Below are 25,909 nucleotides of genomic sequence, written 5' to 3'. Positions count from 1 at the left end.
ATATGAAAATCTAAGCGTTTCTTTGGTGTAAGGTTTCAGAGTGGTTTGGTTTTGGGGGTTTTTTTGGAAAAGAGCTTGAGTTAACATGCTGTAAAGTTCCTCTGATTTCAGAAGATGATGTTCTACCTCAAGAGCTAAACTTTGTAGGTTTTACAATGCAGATGTAATTTTATCAATATCACTTTCCAGTGTGGACAAGCCCTTAGGTAGCATAAATCCACTTTTACTTCCATGTTCTCCCTGCTGCAGCATTGTAAACTGCAGCACAATGCTTAGTGATTTCTGAATAGCTCTTTTTCAGTGGAAATTTTAGAGTGAGACATTTCTGTTCACGTTAGGTTGCACAAAGTCGGTTAGATTTGACCCAAATTAAAGTTCACTTAGGACAGCATTACTTTATTTTCTTCTCTCCAGAACAAGGACACCAAGTGTTGTTAGGAACTGAATTGCATTTGTGCAGCCGTCTAGGCAGGCAAAATGCAGACACTTGCATTAGACAATGTTATTGAAGGTAATTAAAGTGTGTAAGCCAACATTTGACATCTAATACGCACACTATGGATATCAGTTAAGAAGCTGCTTCTTGTGTCTGCTCTATCTATCTAGTGTGTGGAAACTTCTTCGAAGCTCCCATTGGAAGGTGTACCTGGAGAAAAATATTAACTTTGGGAACCATTAAACTGACGGTCATGCCACCCCTTCTGTTCTGATATGATAATGGCAATGTTAGGAACTTCATTAGAGAAGCTACTCCAGCTGATTTGATTTTTCAGGCAGTGCACAAGCGAATAACACTCCATGCAAGAGGGAAGTTGTGCTCCATGAGGAAAGCCTCCCTTGCTCCCTCCCCATCCAAAACCATTCCCCTATTCTACAGAAGGCTGTTTGAGGTGGTATTACTGAGAGCCATGGGGAGCGGAGCGAACCTTTAAGAGTATACTGAACTTTCAGTACTAGAATCTGTCAGCTTTTAAAACGAGAGAGAGAGAAGCGTTCGTTCCTGCAGGAGGGATACCAGCCAGGCTGTCTGGTAGCTGGAACCAGCCGGAGCTTCTGGGGGCTGCCGGCGCAGAGGTGCAGTAACTACAGGGTTTCGTCCCCATAGGTGTTTAAGAGTTAATGCTTTATAAAATCAAGTTTGAGTAAAAGTTGTTGCTGTCATGATGACTCATGTTAGACAGGTCAAACCTGCACATTTACTTCAGTTTAGCCTAATCACGCATGAATGTTAAGTTTCTGCTTGCTTCAGTGTCTTTCAGGACTGGGGTGAAGTTGTGTTTTGCAACTGCAGCACATTCATACTTTAACCCAAATTTTTAAAAATGATAGCACTTTCAATAGGCACATTCCTTGCGTTTGCCACAGCCTTACCAGAATTGGAGGGTTTGGGATTTGGGACTGGTTTGTGGCCGAAAACAAATCCGGTCCATTCATACCTTCCAGATGTTTGTGGCGATTTCAAAAACACTTAAACCAATCGATATTTTGGGGGCGGGGGCGGGGGGCAAAACGACCACCTAGCTTTGGGAAGGAGCCGCAGGACTCGCCGGCGGCAAGGGCTGCCTTTTGCAGCGGAGGGGGGGAGAGGAGAGCTTCGCCTCCGACATGCGGGGAGCAGCGGGGGAAGCACCAGCAGCCGAGCGGGGGGCGAGCGAGGCAGAGGAGAGGAGGTGCGGAGAGAGGGGGAGACAGGACGAAAGGCAAAAAAGGGAGGGAGGGAGGGAGGAAGGGAGGGAAGAAAGAAGCTGCCGAGGGGGCTGGCCGGGTGGAAGGCGCAGGCAGGAGATGGGTTTGCAGGGGGGGGGGGGAGCAGGGCTCCGGCTGCCTCCCGAGGCCGGGGTCCCCCTGCCCTCCCCCGCCTTGCGCGGGAGCCGCCGGGGGGCGGCGGGGAGAGGAGGGGAGAGGAGAGAAGGGGCGGGGAGGGGAGGGAGCGGCCCGGCAGCGCCGGAGGGGGCGGGCGGAGGGGCCGGTGTGCGCCGAGGGGCGCGGGGGAGGCGGCCCGGCGCGTCCCGACCCGTCCCGTCCCGCCCGGTCCTATCCCGTCCCGTCCCGTCCCGTCCCGTCCCGCTGGCCGCGGCCGCGCTGCGCCGGGGCGCCCTGACTCGCCCCGCCATGGGCACCGGCCCCGGGACGGGCAGGCAGCGGCGCCCCGGCGCGGGGCCGGAGGCGGGCCGAGGATGCTGTGACCCCCGGCGGGGCCCTGCCCACCCGGCCGGCACCGGCACCGGCTCCGGCTCCGGCTCCGGCTCCGGCTCCAGCACCGGCACGGGGCAGGGCGGCCTCCGCCGCCTCTCCCGCAGCAGCGGCCGAAGTTGCTGAAGTTGGTGGCGGGCGCGATGAGCGGGGCTCCTCTCCGCTCCGCCGGCCGGCGGGAGCTCTGACGCTCCCTGCCCCCGCCTCAGAGACCGTTTCGCTTTGTTGGCGGTTTTGGTTTTTTTTCCCTTTTTATTATTATTTTTCTCTTCTGTCTCGCTCTTGCTCCAGCCGAGGTGAATGGCCCGCGGTGGGCGCAGCTGGCCTCACCGCCTCTGCAAGGGGAAGATGGTGGCCGTGGGGGTGCTGGCCGGCCTCTCGGTCCTTAGCCTCCTCACTTACGGCTACCTGTCGTGGGACAGCCTCGGGCTCGGCCCCGGAGGGACGGAGGCAACGAGGACCGGGCCGGGAGAGGAGCTGGGGGCCGGCGCCCCCGGCTCACAGCCTCACATCGTCTTCATCCTGGCCGACGATCAGGGCTTCAGAGACGTAGGGTACCACGGATCGGAGATCAGGACGCCCACTCTGGACAAGCTAGCTGCTGAAGGGGTTAAACTGGAGAACTATTATGTACAGCCTATGTGCACACCATCCAGAAGCCAATTTATCACTGGAAAGTAAGTTTACTACTACTTCATCCTTCACCTCACCGGCTTAAACGCTGTCCCTCTTGAAAAGAGCGCAGGGCGAACCTGGCCGGGTACACCTCCGTTTTAGCCTGTAGGCAGAGAGGTGCCTTTCCGATTCACTTAAAAGCCTTGCACAAAACGGACTTTCTAATTCGTTTGAAAGAGCAAAATAAAAACTCGCGCTCTGTGAGCCAATAAGGATTCAGCACTGTGAGCTACCCCTGCAGAGTGCTGTAGTACATTTACATTTACTGCGTTACTAACATACGTGCTAGTTGTCAAGTAACGTTGCTGTTACTGGGAAGTGATCCGCTTAGATTTTCTGTGCGATTTCAGAGTGACTTACAGGAGGAGTCTGTGTTGGGGAACTGAAAGCGTTACGTTTTCTCCAGTACATTCATTGCAGCCGGCACACTGGATCATGGGTCTCGCTGAGCCTGGACTTAACGCGAGTTCTCGCTGAGGGTTGTGTTGAATTTATGAGTTGATTCCCCAGTGTGTCACTTGTGGATTAGTGCAGGGAATCCAGACTCTCTTTCAGGATCCTCTGAGCTGCAGTATCGCTCTTGTCATGATGCAGTTGACCCTTTGCAGGTGATTAGAAACTTTTCTCTTAAGTCGCTAAAATAGGTGCCTCACCAAACCGGTAAAAGCAGCGTGTTGGTATTGCGTGCTTTGCTGTCTCTGGTAAATTGTGTTTTCTTGTGGTCTGTTAAGTAAAGAACCAATTACCCAACCTAAGGGCCTTCTTTCGTGTGAAGGTTAAGGAGGATTAAGGGGGGGTGGGGTGGTATGCATGTAAACTGTAGGAACGGTTCCCAAATAACTCCAAGTGTGGACGCATTTGCTCTGGAACAAAACCGCCTTGTTTCTGTTTAGCCTAACTCACTTTGACAGGAACAGGGAACTCTTAAAAGAGCAAAACAAAATGAGAGGGAAAAAGTTACATAGTTTATTTTCTCCTTTCTGTAAGTATAAACAGGAACAAGGCAATGTTAATATTGCTGGTAAAAGAAACACATGTTTAAATAAAACAAGCAACTGGCCTGGTGTCTTGCATCTCCACATGGTAGAGCTGGAGATAATTCCTGGTCTCGGTCTAGTTCCCAGACTTGCTGGACCAGGGAGATTTGCATGGAGAGCTGACACGTTATCTAGTGCAAGACTTCTCCTTGCGGGTTTTTGGTTTGGGTTTCTTTTTTTTCTTTTCTTTTTTGTTTGTGTGGACTGTGTCTTAGAAATTATTTTGAGACACCTACTCACTCATTCACAAGAACATAGTTGCCCTGCGGCAACTGAGGTAGCAGCTTACAAGGGAAATGTGTATCAGGGTAAAGTTTAATGCATCTTGGTTGTCTTTAAAGCCATGCAGCAGTTGGAAGCAAGGACCTGTGCCAGCAGCATGTAACCAGCCAGCTTTCTGAGGATGGTGGTTTGGGAACCAGTGCTTTACAAAGGGAATGTCATGCTCCACAATAATGACTCATGCAGTGGCTGGAGGAATGGGACGACTGGGTTCCAGGGGAACCAGGGTGCTGCTTTGGCTCTTGGAGACTGCGGAGGTCGTCTAAACACAAAAAATAATAAAAGTAAAGTAAGGAATAACAGTAACTCAATTTAACTATTTTAATCCTTCGTTAAATGTGGAACAGTTTGTGTGTAAATACATACTAATAGTAAAAGGTAGGCATGTTTGGAGGAATCCTGCTCTTTTCTTCAGCTCGTCAGGCGGAAATGGTTCTGCAAATCTGCCTACTTTGGATTTGGAACCTTTTCTAGGAAAAAAGAAATTTGCTTATACTTAGTTTTTATTTTCTTAGTCTCCTGGTCTAAAACCCTTAGAACATTTTTTTCATGTTGTTCTACTTTGGGAAAAAGGAGCAGCAGAGAGAAAGAACTGCCTCACATGACTGAGAAATAAGTGAGGGAATGGTGAGGGGTTAACAGGCTCAGCTAGAGTATTAACAAGGCAGATTCAGACGATACTATTATCCATTCTGGCTGAAGATAAATGCTAGTGATAAATACTTTTAATGCTTACTTAGTAGAGGCATCTTAATTAAAATGCCAGGACTCAGAAACTTCTAATCCAGAAGTGCTGTTATTTCTTGAATTCCAACATGTGTTAGTTCAAGGCTAAAAGCCTGCTCGTCCACCGAAGGATCACCTGGATGCTGCATGCCTCCCAGTACCCATACCATGCTTAACATGGTCCAGACTTTACCTGATTGATCGATGAAAAACAGAGGGACTTGTGTAAACCAGACTCATTAGGGAGCACTGACTCACATTGCCAAGTGGAAGTTAGACTTCAGGCAAAGAGACTTCGAATGCTCCAAATTCTTCGTAGGTCTCCAGACAGTCCCTCTAAGGCTCGTGCTAGTAAAGAGACCCTTCTTCTGGTAGCTGTCCTATGCTAGCGAGTGAGCATGGGGAAGGAGGTTGGAAGTGACGTGTTAAAAGGAAGAGGTAGAATTAGCTCTTTTTTCCCCTTCGTGCCGTGCCACAGCGTAACAGCTGGTGAGCCTGTCTTTCTGCCCACTTCTACTTCCCTCTGTTTGCTTTCACATGTCCTGTGCTTGAGGCTTTGGCCCACTTTCATTTCTTGCTTTCCACCAGTATTACCTCTTTCCCCATTCACTCCATCAAAACCTATTGCTTTTAGGCCAGTAGTAAGGCTGGCTTCCACAGCTTTTTATTTTGGGCTTTATTTATGGATGCGGGGAGGGGGTAGCAGCTGAGCTGAATCTTGGGAACAGAGAAGAAAAGTGTGAGCCAGTGGGCCGAGTGCCACATGTGATGTGCTCTCCCGGCCGGCTGTGCTGGGGCCAACGCGGGGAGGTAAGGGAGGCGGCTCTCACTCGGGAAGCGGCTCAGCCCGTGCTCCGCAGCTGCACAACTGCGAGCACAGGAGTGACCTGGGCGAGAGAGTTTGTTCTGCCTTGGGCTGCTCCCGGGACCGCTGCAGTTCCTGCCGGAGCTCCTACAGCTGGATTGAAAATTTGATAATTGGTGGGGTATGGACACTCATCCCTAGTGTTGCTTGGTGCGGGTTTGAGCAGGGCAGTGGCCTGCATGTACTCAAGATGTTATTGACCTGCTGATAAATTGCAGAAAGACTGTAGGCATGTTTGGCTTTTTTTTTTTTATTTTTTTCTCTTTCTCCCAAAGGATGTGAGTGACCCTAAGTTGTCCTCCAGACCTTTTGTATTGCGTGATACAGTATTTTTTGTTGTTTTCTCCTTGAAAGTAATAGGCATGCCTCAGTGAACTAAATAATTTGAGCAGAATAGCTCAGGATACCTAGCTTTAAGATAGCGCTGAGGTGAAACCTATCTTAAACAGGCACTGAGTTAGGTGAGAGGAAATTTGTGTGGGCGCGTACGTCAGCCATGCTGGAGTATCCTTAAAATACAGAGAGACATGGATGTCGTACAGAACACAGCTAAACTAGAAGACTACTTTTTAACTCATCTCTGAAAGAAATGAAAAATAAACACATTTCTGTTGTTTATGTTACTGTAATTTACATAGAAGAACATAAAAAATAGTGGCTCAGACTTCAATCTTCAAGTTCTCCACCCTAGGAAAAGGGGTTAAGAAAACAGGGATACTCAGCCTGCACCCAGCAGCCGGCTGGCCAAGCACTTACTGAGTTAGCTGCTGTATCTGTGTGCTTAATAGCCTTGGTGATTTTTCATTGCCTGAATAGTCTTGTAGACCAGTTTGGTAGTACGGTTTAAGAAGGTCTTGATTTATGGAACAATACAGGTCACGTAGCGTACTAAGAAAATCTAAGATTATTTGTGTGTCGAGTTTTCTGCATGTGCGTGTATGAGAGTGGATTGAGATGAGGTAGAGAGTATAAGATTGATTTGTTATGGTCACATGTGGTATTGCTTATTTAGATAATTTGTTAAGTTACATTATCATAAAGAGTCGTCTCTTTTTTAAATGAAGTGTTATTGAAGTATAGTCAGTGTGTGGACAGTTTTGCAGAGGTTTTTTTAAGACATTTTGAAAGCTTATGACTGGTGCTTTATCTGCTCTGAAGTAAAGAGACTTGGCAGTTGTCAGTCTGGAGTTTTAATTCTGATCAATGTTTCCATTAGGAACCTGGATGATGAAATTAAATGTTCTGATTAAATATGCCAGCGTTAAGGGACTGTAGTGATATTGAAAATCATCTTGACAAATTAGAGAAATAATCTGAAAATAAAGCAGAATTAAAGTCAGCAGTGATAAAAAGAAGATACTATGCTGAAGCAGGAATAACTTTACAAGCAGAGGTTGGTGAACAACTGCTTAGACAGCATTTCTTTAGAAAAGTAGCTGGAATGATAGTGAATCATGCACTGAATATAAAGTCAACAGTGTCATGCTGTTACAAAAAAGACAAACATCAAACCAGTTTGTATAAACAGGGGAGCCTAGGAGAAACGTGAAGCAGCCTTTTTGCCCTACAGCTGGAGCACTTGTGCCCAAACTTGGGCATTGCTCTCCAAGAGCAATGTGCATACTTGGATAGTGTCCAGATAAGGGTGATCAGATATCTCAGGAAGATGATAACTCTTGGGTACTTTAAGAGCTATGCAAAGAGAAAGGGCATAAATGTGTTTTCAGTGCCATGATGGATGGTACAAGAAATGAGGGGATTTCCTGAGTAGAGGAAAAAACTTCAGGTTAGATAATAAGGAAAACTTCCTAATGCTAAAGATTGTGAAACACTGGAATAGCTGGCTTTGGGAAATTGCTGAGTTTCTTCATTGGAAGTCATTAAGAACAGACAAGACAAATATGTCAGGAATGACATAATGTAGTTGAATCTGTCTTGGGGAAAAGGGTTGAACTGGATGGCTTCTCTTCCAACTCGTATTCATCTGTGGCTCATTTGAAGTACATATTAACTACAGAAGGCGTTCTAAAGGAGAATGCTCATGTCATGGTTTAACCCCAGCCAGCAACTAAGCACCATGCAGCCGCTCACTCACTCCCCCCCCCATCCAGTGGGATGGGGGAGGAAATCGGGGAAAAAAGTAAAACTCCTGGGTTGAGATAAGAATGGTTTAATAGAACAGAAAAGAAGAAACTAATAATGATAATGATAACACTAATAAAATGACAACAGTAGTAATAAAAGGATTGGAATGTACAAATGATGCACAGGGCAATAGCTCACCACCCGCCGACCGACACCCCGCCAGTCCCCGAGCGGCGATTCCCTGCCCCCACTTCCCAGTTCCTAAACTAGATGGGACATCCCATGGTATGGAATACACCGTTGGCCAGTTTGGGTCAGGTGCCCTGGTTGTGTCCTGTGCCAACTTCTTGTGCCCTGACTGGGCATGAGAAGCTGGAAAATCTTTGACTATAGTCTAAACAATACCGAGCAACAACTGAAAACATCAGTGTTATCAACATTCTTCGCATACTGAACTCAAAACATAGCACTGTACCGGCTACTAGGAAGACAGTTAACTCTATCCCAGCTGAAACCAGGACAGCTCATAAAATGTTTTTAAATGCTAGAAATTATTTCAGTGTTCATTCTGAGAGAAGACAGTCTGTGTGAAAGTTTCATTTCAGGTTTCTCCTAGAAATTCCCGTTTTCCATATCCTCATTTTCTCTGAAAATTTTCAAGATTTTTTCCCCCTAGGCCTTCATAACTCTTGTGGTATGTAATTATTTATTTCTGCTGACTTCTTTCAGGACAATTTGTGGGACTGCTGCCAAAGATGTTGAGGTATCTTTTTCCATGTTCTCGTTGTGTCTTTCACTTAGGATGACATTGTCCACATATATATATGCAGCATACACAGAGAATGAATAAGTAATTAAATGCAAGCACTTCCTTTTCTTGTTTTGTTCTGCCTCTGTGCTCTCCTCCGTTTGTTCTGCAGAAAATTAGATCCAGGTACTGAATTGCTCTATGGTCTTAAGCTATGAGAAGTCTGTTCATATCATCATAATTATTAATGCAGGGTACAAAGGAGCATTTGGAGGAAAGAGTTGGAAAGGAAACTACATGCAAACAATAAAGATTAAAAAAAAATAACATGGAGGAAGTAGCAAAGTGTAGTACAGGTTGTGATAACTTTTCCTTGCATCACTTTCTGGTAACATTTAAGAATATTGTTTGATAGTTTAGGTCTGCTGCATATAAGACAAACATAGCATTATCTGACATACATGACTACCTAGATAGTAGAAATGGATTAACTTCTTTTTTTCATTGTCCAGTTTATATAAAGTGCAGTAAGTTAAAGGAGCGCAGTTGGAAATAAATTTACAAACTCTGCAATTGTAAGTTATCAGTACTCTGAGGAGTTTAAGTTATAGAGACTTTTAGCCTGTGGTTTGTTTTTTTTTGTTGGGTTTTTTTTTTTAAACTGGAAAAGAGAAATTATATTCCATGGAAAAGTTAGGCTTAAAATAATTAAGGAATTTTGCTCATTCAGCATTGTTCCTGATATGTTTGCTTCGCAATTGATGATGCATATTGCTGCCTATAACAATAACTTCAATGAGTGGTAGTGGTGGACTCCTATTATAACTCTCACTTTTCAATGTTACTCTTCCTTCATGAGACCCTTTAAGTGAATCAAGATGGGAAACTGAGATGGATGCCTGGAAATAAAACTGTGTAGTAAAAAGATGGGTTTTACTTTCATGTCAAAGGATTTAGACCAGGATGATCAAGTTAGATGGGACTTAAAATTTGGACAAATTACATTCATGTTTTCATTAAAATACTTTACATTTCACAGAAAGATTTGCCAGATTTATGAGCTAAAGGTCAGAAGAAGGCAAGTATCTGTCTACTTTCTTTTTGTCTTTGTGACATTTATGTTGGTGATAGTATCAGACCCAGGAGTTTGTTTTCATAATTGTGTGTATCTTAATTCTGTTTTTGAGTTTTTCTGCACTTCTGATTTTAAAACAATTTTGTGTTTGTTTTGTTGAATCAGGGCCTCTGCACCTGTTAATACAATGTTATTTTAGGGTAATGGAGATTTTTAAACTTATAAAATGTTTGCTCATTCTTGAATCCATTTAAAATGTGCCCCCCCCTTTTTTTTTCTTTCCCCTGTTCCCATGATGTCTGCCTAGCAAAGCAGTCCTCACAGAATTGAGGACATTCTCATTGTAATATTTCATATCCTTAGAGTGACATTTCATTAATATGTGCACAGGCAAATAAAAATCATAGTAAAATATGGTAAATGAAAAGTGTAAGCATTTATTTTATATTACCATGTGTCAAGAAAGATGGGTGGATGAAAACTAAGCCATTAGATTTATGGAACTTGTGGTTATCTTTTGATTTATTTCTTTTTTCTTTTAGACGAACTAATACTATAATCTATTTCAGATTTTGGGGAGTTAGATATTTTTTTCCTTGTGTTGTAGTAATTGGTGTGAATTGATTTTTACATGAAAATGTTATATTTTTTTGTGGAATCTGGTGATTTCCATTAAAAACCTAAAACATTAATGTTTCTTAATGGATACCATTTGACACACGTGAGCAATTGCCCCTTCAGCACATGACACTTCATGCTGCTTTTTTCGTGTTCTACTCCAGACTAGTACAGTTCCTTGTGGTGTGAGGAGCTAGCACTTTCTCATTAATTCCTATCTGTAAATCTTGGAGGTTTCCTATTTCCCCTGTATTTTTTGCCTTGTTTTGTATTGATTCATAGTCAGATTTTTCTACCCTGAGGCGAGTTTGCTTAGTTTTAGAATGTATGCTTAAGAACGAATGGGGTAATTTCACCAGCCTTAATTCATTAGATTAATATAAATAGTATAAGGTAAACGAAGATTGTGCTTGTGTGAGTGATCCCGTGTAGGATGTGTTTGCTTTCTCTTTATCAGTAGCCTTTTTGTAATAGCTGCCCAATTTATTAGTTTTCTTACTTAAAAGCCAGTAGATCTGGCTGGTGACCTCACCTTGTCTCTGTAAATGTAAATGCAATATGAAGAGTTCAGAAAGAAATCAAGATAACACTAATGGGTAACAAATTTAAAATAGTAATATAAAAGATGTTTTAACTGTTGACGTTTGACTAAAATAGCTTTTGACTTTTTGTGGTTGGTGATGAAATTGAAAAATTTTAAATAGGGAACTTTATTGTACCTGCTGGCTCATAATAAGAAAGAAGTTAAATGTGTTTCATGATTCTAGTTCAACTGCAATTGTAATACATTAATTAACTGTGTCAGCTATCACCTGCTTATTAATTCAGGCAGTTATCACCATATTATCAAGCTCGGGGTGGGGGGAGAACATTGCTAGAGTTAGAAAACAAATCTGTGGTAATGAAATACTTTTTAATATGCTTCAAATACGAAATTATCTTCTCAAATGCATATGTGAAGAGACTATATTAGATAATAAGTATTAAAGTAGATATTATTAATATCGTAAGTATGCTGTGGCCCCAGAGCCTTTATTTTCAACCTAGGGGCAGAAAATCAATGTATAGGAACCTTGTATACCTTATTTTTCTTACACTTACACACCTGATTAATAAAGACATTTGTGCCATGACAGCTTTCTCACTGTCATGGCACGTCGTATTTGTGGGTGGTTGGCTGTGATCCGCAGATGAACTGCATCTTGCACATGGGCAGGGGTGCGACTGGTCGGGGGAAGGCTGCTGAACTAGTGGCACCAGCGAGTGTATGACCTGGGGGGGTCCTCGCGCGCAGGGGAGGGAAGAATGTGAGAAAGAGCATGGAGCTAATCGAGGTTTACGTCTGAGACGCCAGTGTCCATTCCTGTCCCATGTGTTGGAGGAAAAAGCAGTCCACTGCCTCCTTTAAAAGACAGACAATAAGTCATAGAAATGTATTTGGTTATTAAGATTGGTAAGCATAAGTATGGAAGTGTTTATTCCAATATTTGGAAGCTTAAATGATACTAAAACCGGTACAGAAGAAGGTCCCCACAAATCTTAACCTTGCTTAAAGTCACAATCCTCAGCAGATAACGTAGAATCAGGCCTAAACTCCCTCCCTCGGTCTCAGTTTGCTTATGACACAGTGAAAGACAGACTTTGCAATGCATCTTGCTACGTTATCAGTTTCCAGCTTCTGTTGTACACATTGCATGGTCTGATTTATCATTTTGTGCGTGGAGATCCACATGAGAAAGATATTTCAGAATAAGATTTATTAATGCTGTCAAGTTCTCTTCCTCTTAGGTGTTTGTTGTGTTATGGCACAGAGTGATGGCATACAGGCAGTTTTTGTGATGGACAGTGGAAAACCAAAGTTTCCCATTGCTGAACATTCTATTTCTTCTAATAATGAAAAAGACCTGATATTTAGTACTAAAAGCAAAACAGCATCCTTATTTTTTGATATTTTAATCTGATTATAGAGGAATGCAGGATTCTAACGAAATTGCTCTGTATTTTATTTTGCTTTTATTTTTACTTAAAAAAAATATTGAAATATTAATTCAGCCTTTTGGAGTACATTTTAATTCCAATACATCCATTTATCAGAATATTAGCTGTTTTCTAGGTAAATATCTTGTGTCCATTTTCAGATTCAGTCCATCTTTCTCTTCATTTATACATTTTTAAGAGTTTCTTCCCTGATAGAGAATATTGTACCATATGAGACAACATTATGCAATTTTTCTTAACATTTATAGTACATAAGTGGGTGCCAAGGTACTACTGTAGAGGCAATCTCTGTGATAATAAGCTCTCATAAGAAATTAGTTTCCTTCTGTTTTGAAGGAGAAAATTACAAATTTGAAGAAAGATCACAATTTGAGGAAAATGTGAAGCTGGAGGGAGTGGAGAAAATTAGTCTTGGGGTAGGGGGAAGCAATGTAGTACCTTTAGACTAAATATACTCTAACAGATATACTGTTACCTCACAAATTGTGCCTCTCTGAATTCAATAAACTTTTTCAAAGCAATACTTACCATCACATTTTATATACTTAGTTTTAGTTGTCATGTATTACAGTTCATAGAATCATAGAAAACTGGGTTTGAGGAGACCTCTGGAGGTTGTCTAATTAGGCCTCCTGCCAATTTACATTACACAGCAGAGACACACTGACTTTATAAGCTCTCTTTTATTGTTTCCTGGAAATAAGAAAATATTGCAAAGTATTGAAGAAATTGGAGTCTGGACTGTTGTTATGGAATTCCCTAGCTTTACCAGGTTAACAGTTTTAGTAAATTAAAAAAAAACACTGTTTCATGAGCTTTTTCATATTTCTGTTCATCTCTTAAAAATAGGTTTGATGTTTCTTTCTTTTTAAAAGCCAACTGATAAAATTAGTTTAGTGAATTTGTTAATGACCACAGCATAATGGCAGCTCCTTCCTTAACTGTTCCATGGTCCTGTTTTCAAAAGACTTCAGAGAAAGCTATTCTGTTTGCTACCTTTCTCTTAGAGCAGAGTTTTTTGACTTTTGTACTTACTTTACCACCATCATTTCAAATTTGTTCTCATTTGCAGTCTGCTTCTAGAATTTACTCTCCTGTAGGATGCTTTTCTTCAGTTTTCTCACCACCTTACACACAAGGTGAGGCTTTGGGAGCTGGGTTTGTTACTGTGCAGAAGGCAAGGATGAGGGGAATCTCATCCCTGTCTTCCACTACCTCCTGGGAAGAGCAGAATGGCAGAAGCAGGTTCTTTCAGAGATGCGCAGGGAAAGGAGGAAAGACAATGGGCACTGGTTGCATCAAGGCTAGATCAGGCTGCTCAGAGAGGTTGTGCCATTTCCATTCTTGGAGACATCTAAAGTCAACTGGAGAGTGCCCTGAGGAGCCTGGATGAGATTGGAATTAGCCCTGCTTTTGTAGGGGGTCGGACCAAACGACCTCCACAAGTCGCTTCCGACTTAAATTATTTTATGGTTCTAATTTGTCACAGTAAAATTCCTGGTGGAGGGCAGGAAGGAGCAACTTACTCCTGTGTTGTTTCTCCCCCTGTAGAAGTACTCTAGGCAAAAAAAAAAAAAAAAAAAAAAAAAAATTTGGAATGTTTGCCTGCTTTGTTTATGGCCCTCTTAACCAGTCTGAATGCTCGCTCTCCTGAGCCATTGTTATTACAGCCCTGTTAAAGTCTTGTTTCTTTAAGAACACAGCATACCAGTAAGAATGTAACACCACTGCATTTAGCATTGTATCTCAAATTCTGAATGGTCACCTGTACTTTTACCAGATCTATGCAGGAAGTATATACATTAATAAAGATAGAGAGACTTACATGTGTCAGGTATGTACTTCACTGAAACGGTTATACCATTTGTGAAATTTATTTCTGTCTTGTTTCTTCTTAACTTTGTTGTTGCTGCTGTTACAATATGGAATTCATTTTAATAGGAAGATGAGAATTCGATCCTGCATACAGTGCAGAAGGAAGATAACATTTCCTTGGTTCTTAATTTTGTAATTGTACAAATTTGGCCCTTTTACATTGCAAAACCTTTAAGGCTTCATTTAAGATTAAAAAGAATGAGCTTCTGTGATAAACTGAGGAATATTTGGCCATCTTGGCAATACTAGGTATATTACAATCTTATGTAATGATTAAGAGCTTAGGTAATACTGTTTGACACTGTTACAGCCTTGTTGAGTCTTGCCTCTCTCACAGATTTCATTCTATAACCTTTCGTTGTAACGTGCTTCCCACAGTGAAACTGCATGTAGCATCTCTCAGAGTTTCAAGGTTCTCTTCAGTTCAATGTTTTGTATGTTTTTTGCCACCTGAGAGAATTATATGGTTTTTGTATTGGGTTTCCATTGTTACCAGCTTCTGTTTTCATGTTCCTTGTATCAATTTGAAATTTTGGGACTGCTTTATATGGTTGTGATGAGACTTTGCAGAATGGAACTTGCCAGGGTTGAGTTGGTTGCAGACCAGAGGCCAGCAGCAGCAGGCTTTTTAGCCTCCGTTTGGAGGAGTCAGATATTTTCAAAGATGTTTTCAGTAGAAATGCTTCTGCTTGCTCTGAGCTCAGAGCTTTCTATATAGTACATTATATTTCTGCCATGCAAAACATTGGCTGTTTTCCACTGGGGAAATGTAGTTCAAGTAGCGTGTTAATGTCTTCTATACTAACCTCAAGGCTCTTATCTGTGTTGCTACAAGAAGCCAAGTGGCTTTCTTCAGCATCCTTTTGATACTCTGCCTGCTGCTACTAAATGTATGCCTGCTGCTACTAAATGTAACCTTGAAGTGCGCTGGCATTTAATAGTCTGAATTCTACCTGTTATCTCCTACACCGCATTTGTTAACTAGTTATGATTTTTACCAGTAAGCTGATTTAACAGTTTTGTTTGTATAGAGTAGCTTTTCTGTGCAAGTCCTTATAGTGCTTTTAAATCTGAAAAACCATCAGGTCAAGATGACGCTTTATTATTCAACATGTTTCCTCTATGTATCTGAGTCATACCTGCTCACTTCAGTAACAAAACCATATATTTTGCTACCATTACCCGTGGTGAGTCAGCCTAGGTCAGGCAAAATTAAGTTTGTGGGCTATTTTGCTTTGCTTTTCTTAAAAAACAAGTCACAGTCTGAGGACATCTGAAAAGAAAAAAAATCAGAGTAACGCATTTCTGTGTGAAAAAAAAAAAAGCTGGGACCCTCTATAGCCATATATATATATATATATATATATATATGTAGTCAGTGGAGATAAATGGGCATCTCTGAGGAGGTGTCTGAAAACACCTTAGTTACATACTTGAAGTATATGACTGCTCCCCCTGTGTGTAAAATGTGCTGAATAAAATTCTTTGAGCCTTACCATGCATGCTTTCTGACAGCTAGAGAAATAAATAACAAATGAAGAGCCGTATCCAGCAGAGTTCTGCTGGATAAAGTTCTTTCAGGAAGGACAATGGCAGGTTTATTTACTGGGGCTGGGGAGAAGTGGGATAGTAGCTAGAGCATACTACAAGGATTACCACATCTGTCCTGGTCTAAATCTTCTCTTTTTGGCAGCAGGCAGGCAGCATAACTTGTCCAAGCTTCAGTTTGCACATCTGCATAAGTGAACCTTATTGTGATGTTGGTGTTACAGGTTTGGAGCCAGGGAGGGTTCTGAAATTTAATCAACATTTATTGACTTGACCCAGTTGCCAGATCCTTCTGCCATCCTTCTAGAGGAAAAGCACAGGAAATTATTGTGTCCATAGGAATACTGGTTCTCTGTGCAACACTTCCCTCCCATCCTTCAGGATGCCTCTTTGACCTTTTTCACACTAACCCCAAAAGACATTCAAGCCTTTCAGGCAGTTCCAGAATCAAGTTTTAAACCTTTGCGGCCTCCCAAACATCTTCCAGGCTTTCCTGGATACCAGCCCACCAGGTTGTCCTTTTGGAGTCTTCCGTCTGCTTCCAGAGCCAATCAGTTTGGCTGCCCAGACTTAAATCCATTTTCTTCATCTTACCCCTTATCCTGTCTCTGGCACCACGCGAAGGGGGAGTCAAACCAAGTCTTCTCCACAGAAAGAATCGTATCATCCTGTCCTCCAGTTCTCTCTCTAATTCTTCTGGTATTTTTCGGCTGAATAGCAAGCTTGATGTATCTGTGAGACACAAATCAGAATTTATGTTCATGTTAATCAGTTACCGGCATGCATGCATGCAGCTTTTGTGTCTGTAAGGTAAGAATATGTATACTTGCCTTATCAGACTGTTTTAAGTTTGGATTAATTATAGTTGATCACAGTAGTAAATACACTTCCAAGGAGTATCAGAGATAATACTCCTTGCACAGTTCTGCAAATATTTTAAAAGCATTTAAAAGCCTGCTGTCAAAGGAGATTTACTAATAAATATTTGATTTTTACCCTGTAGCTTTCTGTCAGCATAATATTTTAAAACTGGAAGAGAAAAGGTGATAGTAACTGGGAGAAGAAGGAACTTTACAAAGGTTGTGCTACTCTTACGAATGTTTGAAAAAGAAAACAAACCTAAGGCACTTGGAAACAGTTCAGGGGTTTCTAATTAGATATGACATGATATGATATGATATGTGATATGATATATAGGCAAGATTATTCACCTTTTAAGTTCGCCCTTCTTTATTTAAACCAAACCATGCTTCACTGATTTACTACAAGTCCTGGAATTTAGTTCTCTGCTACTGCCAGCTTGTCTTAGCAGTGCAGGGAAATTTGCTACACTTTGGTTTGCAGTCTGATATGAGAACAAGGTGTTTTCAGTAAAGCAGATGTTCTTTTTACAACGGCAGCGTCCTGGGTTCAGCCCCCCTTCGCGATGGCTGGCTTTGCTGGACCCGGCTCCTGCAGGCGCTGCCAGCATTCCAGTAGCAGGGAGGAACTTGCCGTCTTTGTGCTAGAGGAACAAATTAAACATTGTGCTGCTCAGACTGGTTTTTCACAGCTATTCTCTGTGGATCTAGTTGCTTTTGCTGTGCAGCAAAGTGGGCTATGTTTAAGAGAATCTCAGCTGGACTGACTGGCTTAGGCACAGCTACTGCTCTCTGGCTGGTTTTCTTTACGGCTTCTGAACTGAAGCTGGTTTGCTTCTGGCCAGTTAGGAATGGGGAGAACAAACTGGCATTTGCTGCTTTGTATCCATACAGATGCCTCTAGAAAACAGGGAAGTTAGAAATCTTAATAAATTACCTGGTCCATCCTACTTTAGGAAATTGTAACAAAAATATTATTAAAATATGTGGGAATAACTTGTTCTTAAAAACCTTCAACAAAGATTTCCATGTTTTCCCCAGGCAATCTTAGCTATAATTTCAGTTATATAGCTTTTAAATTGTCTAACTTCCATCTTTCTTGCTGCAGCTTAAGCCTATGATCTCTTGGCAATTCCCAAGGGAAGAACTTGCTTTGTTACAAAAAAGCGATAAATCTCCTATACATCTGAAGTCTATTATCATGTCTCTGCTCTTCCCTTCTTTAGCCTGACCAAAATCAGTTCTTTCCATCTTTCCACATAGATCTTAGTTTATATACCTCTGATGGCTCTTAATGTTCTCCTCTGGACTTTTTGTATTTGGGCCTATTTTTCATGAAAAGTGACACCCAGAACAGCACAGAATGTTCCAGATGAAGTTTGACCAGTACTGCCTTGATCTTTTCTTCTAAATCCCAAAGTTTCTAAAATATTTTCAGTGTTGAGTAATTGGAAGGCAGTACATCATCAGCTCCTTTACTGGCATGAATTTACCTCAGCAGAAAATCTTGCCAAAGCATCTGTGTATCAAAGAGTGTATGACTCTCTTTCCACTGCTGATGGGTAGGAAATGTCACAAGAACAACAGATCTTGTACTATTTTTACCAGTTAAGCTGGGATCTGCAAATTAAAACAAGCTGATTATCCTCATGCGTTTGTTCCTGTTAGAACACCCACGTTCTGGTGCAGCGCAGGTCAAAGTGCACTCAAGCCACCCCAAACGATAAGAAGGTAACAGCCGAGTTTGAGGTATGTCCCCTCTCTGGTCTGAATGGATATCAAGCAAATGCATTTCCTTTTCTTTTAACAGACCTGAAAAAGCTTTGTCAGCTGTTTTATTGCCTTACTTTAAACAGGATGTCATATGTTTTACTTAACCAATCACTTTTATACAACCCAAGAACATGATGCTTTTTTTCATGACGTCAAATCATTGCTGACTCGTCTTCAGGTCGGGTTATTGGTAAGCCCCAGATCTTTCTTTTCTGTGAGAAAATAAATTTGTGTAGTTGATTATTCCTACCTAAAAACACTACTTTCCAGTTGTAAGTGAATTGCCTTCTCTTTAGTTCAGGCTATTCCTCTAATTCAAGTTCATTTTGAATTTCTACTCTTCTCTCCAAAAGGCAATGCAGCAGTGCTACTAGTGCAAATTCACAGTCTGCATAGGTACTGACATTTACTGTGTATAAATTTCACCTTAAAAATGTATTCATAACCCATATGAAAATAATCACTGTAAATGTAATTAACCCAATTGCTTTTACTTATTCCTCACAGATGTATTTTAAGAATGAAAAAGCCTGTAGCTTAAATATATTTATTCCAAATTCTTCATCTTACAACTTGAAACTGAATTTGCCAAATATATTTTCAGGATTAGTTAAGGAAATCAAATGGGCATTTCATGATGTCTTTTTCAGCCTTGGGCTTTTGGAGTCCAGGGTGTTTGTTCTGGAGGTGCTTCTACTCTCCCTTCTCCATGTTTCTGGTTCATCAAACAAAATAATTATCTCGGGTTTTGGCATTGCAATGTCAAACGAGCCATGCCATTGTCAATGCATCCTGCTATGCTAGAGTATTACTGGATGTCATCTGCAGGTTTTAAATGAAGATAGGAATAGGTTGATTGTTCAATCTTAATTTGTTTCTGTATTTCTCTGAAGAAATGAGGCAAACACTGAAATGAATGTACAGAACCTTCTCTGTAGCCATGTTGTTGTGCTGAAGCTGGCAGAACAAAGCTGGTACAAGCTGGGAAACCAGGCTGTCCTGGTTTGAATCTCAGCTGCGTACTTCCGATAATGAACAAGGAAGGATTTGTCTTTTATAAGTTGTAATTCCTCTGTAGGTAGGGCTGAGCCTTGTGGTTCATAGACCTTCAAGATAAAGTTGCTTCAGAATATTTCTTCACAAAAAATTGTCTGTATTGCAGATCAAGGTGATCATAAATCATACACAGGGCCAGAAAGCCAATATGCAGATACAGCTCCTCTATTCAACAACACAAGTACACTTGTACTCTTTAATATTCTCATTACTTTGTTTCTCTGCTGAGGAAAGGACAGTTTCATGAATTAATGGACATTGACATATGAAAGCATTTTCTTAAAAGACCGTTTGAATCTTTCGGGTCTTTTGAAGTAGATATATGGTGTTCAACAGCAAGGACATTTTCTACAAAATTACTGTTGGAGCTTCATTAGGTTTTAAAGATGAAAGATGACCAACCAGGCATGCTTCAGGTGTTTCCTCTACTATAGCTAATACCTGTCTTTATTAGAAATATGACCTCTATTTTCTTTTGGATCATGTCCAGCAAAATGGAATTGTCATGTATTATCAGCAAATTGGATTTTGGTTTCAGGAACAAACCGTACATATTCTTAATTGTGCATAAGAGTTTCTTCTCTTGGTCTCCAAAGAACATGGATTATGAAGAAGAAGGTAGGAAAAATAATCCCTTACTAGTTTGAAACCATCAAGATTATATCACAAAAAATTTGAAATTGTCAGTTTCTTCATTTAAACTATCATTACTGGAGAGGGCAAGATCTGCTACTCAGCCAGGGATTCCTGGTTTTTATATATCAGCAATTTTTGTTGTCTTTTTTCTTTAACATTAATAAAACATCCTTGTGAATTGGCCAGACTCTGTGCACAGTACTGTAATTTAGTAAAATTCAGTGTTACTCATAATTTTCAGAATAGAGTGCTGAAGATTTTAGACCTTCACTATTCAAAATAATAAGTGCTAAAGAAGTACCCAGCCTTTTAAAAAGGCTTCCTAGAAGAAAAACTCCTCTTTTGAGAAGAAAAGCTCAAAAATACATTACTCTAAAAAGAAATACTCTCATTTCACTGCAGTGGTAATAGAACAGTCTGTAGAATAGATGTCTGTTGGCTTTCTTAATGTATTGCCTGACCTAATTTTTATAAAGTGCAACTACTGTATTAGGAATCATCATCCAAATGAAAATTATGGCAGAAGAGTTCTAGTTTTGAAATGATTTATACCAAATGATTGTGTACATAATTGGAAGTAGTTTTTAAAAGAACTGTCTTGTGTCCAATTTAAAAGGGAATATAATGGAATACAGAACGCCAAGTAAAGTTTTGGTATCTAGAGAAAGATTAGCAAGGGAGACATAAAAGTTTTAATTTTCTCTACCACCATTCTTCTATGGAAAACAAATTTGCTGTCTCACTTGAACTTCCAGTCTTCTGGCAACCAATGTACATGGCCATAGTAGTTGGCTTTTAAAAAAAAAAAAAAGTGTTGAAAAAAACCCACCCTTGTCTAGCCTAATTCCCTTGGCTTCCACGTGGGAAATTTTGAATTTAGCAAATGGAACAAGTGTGGTCTGAATCAGCTCTGTTTGGTAGCAGTTGATAAGTTGTGTTGAAACAGTCCTGCGTACTTGGCATTAAATTCTGCACATTTTTGAAGGCAACACTTGCAAATACTACCACACTGCAAAAGTGTCTGAAACAGTTGGTGCTGGTACAACATCGGCCGGGCAGGAATGGAATTAAAATATTTCCCCTCTGCCGTCTGCTCTAGGCTTATCAGCTGCTAATGCCATACAGAAACTCTGTCTGTCTATAGTACGCTGATCCAAACTAAAAATACTTTCCTGCGTAAACAGTTTTCTTTTCAAAGAAATCTTTCAGCAGTTTGGGCTTTAACAACCATGCTTTAGTTGCAGTCAATTTGTCTGGCCCCCAAATGTCCAATGCATCAAAATCTTCTGCCCTTCACAATTAATAACTTAACTTCAATTGTACTGACATGAATGGAAATGCTCCAGGTTTACAGTGGTCCAGTGCAGACTAGTTAGTGATTTCATATTGGAAAGTATTCAAATTCTGAGTCTAAATGAATGAGACATAGAGCATAAATTTAACTTCACATCCTTTAAAAGTATACTAAAATATTTTATGCAAATAGCCCAAACACTGGAGACTTCAAATCATAAATTTCAATCATTTCTTTTAGGAAACCTTAGCAAAGGAAAGAGATTACATGTAAATGAAGTCTAGAAATGTTTACTGTAAATAGAAATCACTATAAACAAGGGCTTATTTTAGTGGTTCTTGCAGTTCAAAAATGTAATTTTTAACATTTATTTTATGGTTTTTATTTCATTCTTTTTGCCAAATACAGCCAGTGGCTGTACTTCACCTCCCAGCCCTGTGCTGGATGTATGGGTTATGCTGAGTCAATGTATGTAACTTGTGGGAAAGCGTACTCGTGTTTTCCTCTGTGTTCCCATTCTGTTGAACAAGTCATGCTCAGTCAGCGTCAGGGACTAGGAACGCAACTTGCTCAGCCTGTGCCACGTTCTGTTGTGGCAATGTCCTCTCTTTGCCTGCAGAAAGGAGGGAAAAAAAGGTGATATGCAATCATATAGGAGATATTTAAATTTTCTACACTCATCATGACTCTTCAGGCGCTCATGACAGCCTTAAAAAGCTGGTCAAGAGCCAGAGATACAGTGCAGTATGCCGATATAAGTACGTGGGTCCATCTCTTGTGTGGTACACACAGGAAACCAAGCAAATGACCTTAGCCAGAGATAAAACTTCATCCATCTCCAGAGATGAAGTCCCGATTAGGTGATTTACTAATTTTCTTAATTGTTAATGACTGCACTCTTCCTAGTATTTGGTGTACATTTCAGAAGCACCAATTTTCCATTAGTGTATTTTTACATTAATAGATCTTTGTTTCTGTAGCTAGATGAACCTAAATTTGAGAGCCAGTGAAGCCATTATTTACAAGATTTTATTTAATACACACACACTGTTTTGCCATGGTTAATGAAAAAGATACGACTTATTAAAATAGAAATAATTTGTTAAACATAAAATGTCATTCTCTTAAAGCTATAATTTGATATACCATTTAGAAATAACAATGTGGATTTTCTTAAATTAGTTGTTTAGTTAAATAATTCAAATAAACTGAGACAGTCCATTTAGGTAAGTGGTAGGCACCTGAAGACAGGTAATACACAAAAAAACAGAGAAATGTGTACACACAAACACACAAAAACCTGAATGCAGCTTCACTGTATGTCCCCTCCCGTTTTCTGTCCCCTGTCAGGACTGAGGATCCTGGCAAAAAACCTGAGTGTTCCGAGTTCGCCAGAGACAGGCATGCCAGAAAACATGACAGGGAGAGAACAGATTGCTTCCCTTCACTGAAATAGATGATTTAACCTATTTATGGCACACAGTCATTAGTCTTTAAGAAAAAATGTTCACAGGCTCTGTGTGTTTGCTGATACCACTTGCTTCTAAATTTGCACCTTATCCATTCATTATTTAAGGGAGCAAGGAAAGAAAGAAACCGTGTCTTAATTTGTGTAGGTGGATGATAACGCAAGAGCCAGCAAAGCAAGAGGATGACCTGTGCCTGAGCCAAGAGCGAAACTTTTTCTAGGAGGGAGAATGTGATGCCGTCCTCATGCCTCTGTGCTTATGCAGGGCAAAAGAGCTCCACTAGCACCACTACGCTGGGTGGTGATGCGGGTAAATGACAAAAGGGAAGAAATAGGAAAGATGGGCCTGCCTTGCCCCTCTTTCTATCCTTCTTCTTTGTAACCCCCCTTCCCACCCTGGACTTGCGCTAGGAATTTTTGAAAGCCATTTTCAGAGGAAGAAAGGACAAGTATCTGTATTTGTCATCACAGACGTTCGAGAAAGTCACTGAACCATGGAAAAGTCACTGCAGCTACTTCGGTCTTAAAGCTTTGGCCCTCTGTAGCTGCTTCTGTCAAAGGATTTCACACAGCTTTAGAGACATTAATAAGGTTGGCTTCACAGTGCTCTGTGAGAGGAGGATAACTGAATTATTATTCTGGTTTAATAAAATGAAAAGCTGTGATGGGCTGATTCATTTCAGCTTAGCTGTGTGGCTTAAGATACTTTTGCCTTGCTCAAATCTCTCCTCTTTCTGAAGTCAGAGGTTACTGCCCAGGTGCCGGATGGAGCAAAAGGGAACCTCATTTTGGCTTTGCCCACTCAGGCCACACTCTGGGGTGTTAGCTTAAACTATCATTGAAGGTAGGTTTCTGCTAGGACCAAGGCCAATTTTCTTTGGGGTGGGCAACCTCTGAGAGAGGGTAGAGGGTAAGAACTCAAGAAGATGCCGCTATTTACTAAAGAGTCGGAGTCCTATGTACTTTGTCCTACGTTTCAAGGGAAGTTTGAGACAAGAGATTCCACCTCTCCTGCATCTGTATTTTGCTTCTTTAGCTGCCAGTTTACTTTAGAATAGGAAGCTGCGATGTGCAGGCATAGTGTTTGTTTTTGGGGGGTTTCTTTACTGGAAAATAAACTATCTGCAGGTAGTAAAAGGCCATCAAACACTTTTTAAACAAGCAGCTGAAAACATGGCCATAATTGGGAAGAATTTTGAAGTAGGAGTTATTGAGTCAGGACAATTGGAATTTTGTAAGCACATTCCTGAGGGAGTGAGTGGGAGAAATCATTCTTTCTGGTGAGAGCATGAAATAGTATATATGCATTTTGGGGTTTTATTAAAAGGTATAGTATGCTTCACATGATTCCACTTGTTCAGCAAGCTAATTTGAATCTATCTTTTCCATCTGTAGTCTAATCAAGAGCTCCATAACAGTCACGCACTTGAAATTTTTAACATTGTGAGATTGTTGTTTTGTTTCATTTTTCCTGTCTTAGTAACACACCTTGGAAATTGCAGATTCAAGGGGAGAATGAGCATTTTCTTTCTTTTTTCCATCCCAAGAGCAGATAGCAAAAAAGAAAAAAAAAAATTTCAGCTAGAAAAGCAAAAGAAAAACAGGTGGATGAGCAAAATGCAGTGCTTTTTATTTTGTTGGCTTCAGGATTCTGTTTCTTACCACCAGAATATCTGCAACTATATTAGAGGTTGTGTAAACATCTGAACTGTGCCTTCCTTGATCGAACTCCTGTTTTGCTATTTCTGTTTATGTCCTTCTGTCCTAGTAGAGCCAGAGGTATTTTTCTTCTTCTGAGATTTGAAAAGTTTCCCACCTCGTACTGATGCATGAGACCAAGAGAAAAACAAGAGTTTCAGGTGGTGATGGGCTTGCCTTTTTTTTTTTTCCCCAAAAGGCATAACAAACTCTTAACTTATAATGTTAAAGAACCTGGTTTTGAGACTGTGATCAGAATCAGGAACCTGAATGCAGGAACTTGGCCCTGTCTGTCCAATATCCCTTATAAGTCCTGTAGCTGTCAGAAAAATGAGCCTGTCCATTTCACCATTAAAGCTGCTGCACTCACTGTTCTTTGACTTGGAGACTGAGTCTGCAGAGCAATAGTTAGAGGTCTCACCTGCAGTGTAGCTCGAGACCCTGTTTAGTGAAGGTGTTAAAAAGAACAACTGATAGAGATGTGGGCTTCTTCAAATCTCAGACCATGGTGCTAATGATAAAGGCTGACGTGTCTGGACAGTGTCTTAGAAGAGACAGTTTAAACTTTTGGTAGTATTGTTTCCACTAAAAGGTTGGATTTCACTGGATTTTGTAATGATTTTTTTTTTTTAATGGAAGTATTATTTCACCAGAAAGCTGACTGACTTTTCCAAAGTGCTTTTAGTGTGCTGGAGAAGTGTAACATGCAGGGGAAAAAGATAGCAACATGAATATCCATCCTGACTGTCTACTGATAGGCAGCTTGAAATGTGGGAAACCTGTAGAAGATGCACCGAATTCCCGAAGCCTTGCAGAGAGCTAAATAGGTAAACTAGGGCAAAGCAGTGACATTCGTGCAGGAGAAAACCGTATAAACCAGAGCAGAAGGCAAAATCAGACCTTCTTGTAGATGAATCTGTGGAGCTCGTATTAGATGGGTTGCACTGACCCCAGTAAGGAACCCCAGTGACCCAGCAAGGCTTTTATTCCAGCATGTAAAATCCTTAAATGCAGCTGATGCAAAGGATATTTATATGCTCAGAAGGAATACTGATGAGAGATTTTTTACGGAGCAAATGAAATAAAAAGTTTTGTTCATAAGCAAGGGCTCTAAATCATAGTGAAGCTAACATCTTGAGTTCAACTGAGAAACATTTTGTACAGCTATTTCAGATCTTGTACAGGGAATGCAGGTAATCTCAGAAGAAAAGTAGATATTTCCTTGTCAAACCAATCATACTAGCTTAGATTCTAGAACTGCAGTTGACTGTAATTTCAAGCATCGGGTTATTTCCTTCATCCCACAGGAATGAGAATGAAGATAGATGGGCAAAAGTGGAGGAGGGAAAAAAAGACACTTTTTCTGAGCTGGAAGAGTTTGGAGGATTCTAGAAAGTGT

General features: G+C 40.9%; 1 protein-coding gene across 2 annotated transcripts in view; it reads left to right on the top strand.

Moving 5' to 3' along the window:
* Nucleotides 1-1,631: 1,631 nt before the first annotated feature.
* Nucleotides 1,632-25,909, top strand: part of ARSJ (arylsulfatase family member J) — a 44,786-nt gene continuing 20,508 nt past the window's right edge. Inside the window, exons 1-2 of one of the 2 annotated variants that reach the window (XM_049815510.1) lie at nucleotides 1,632-1,670; nucleotides 2,485-2,870. In XM_049815510.1, coding sequence (XP_049671467.1) covers nucleotides 2,494-2,870 — 377 coding nt within the window. In that variant the 5' untranslated portion in view covers nucleotides 1,632-1,670; nucleotides 2,485-2,493. Of the gene's footprint in view, nucleotides 1,671-2,230; nucleotides 2,871-25,909 lie in introns of those variants that run through there. The other variant, XM_049815509.1, reaches the window with a different exon arrangement.

The sequence above is a fragment of the Accipiter gentilis genome, chromosome 12 (assembly GCF_929443795.1).
Source record: "Accipiter gentilis chromosome 12, bAccGen1.1, whole genome shotgun sequence".
Classification (NCBI taxonomy): domain Eukaryota; kingdom Metazoa; phylum Chordata; class Aves; order Accipitriformes; family Accipitridae; genus Astur; species Astur gentilis.
Note: the sequence above shows the minus strand (reverse complement) of the source record. Positions and strands in the feature narration are given on the sequence as shown.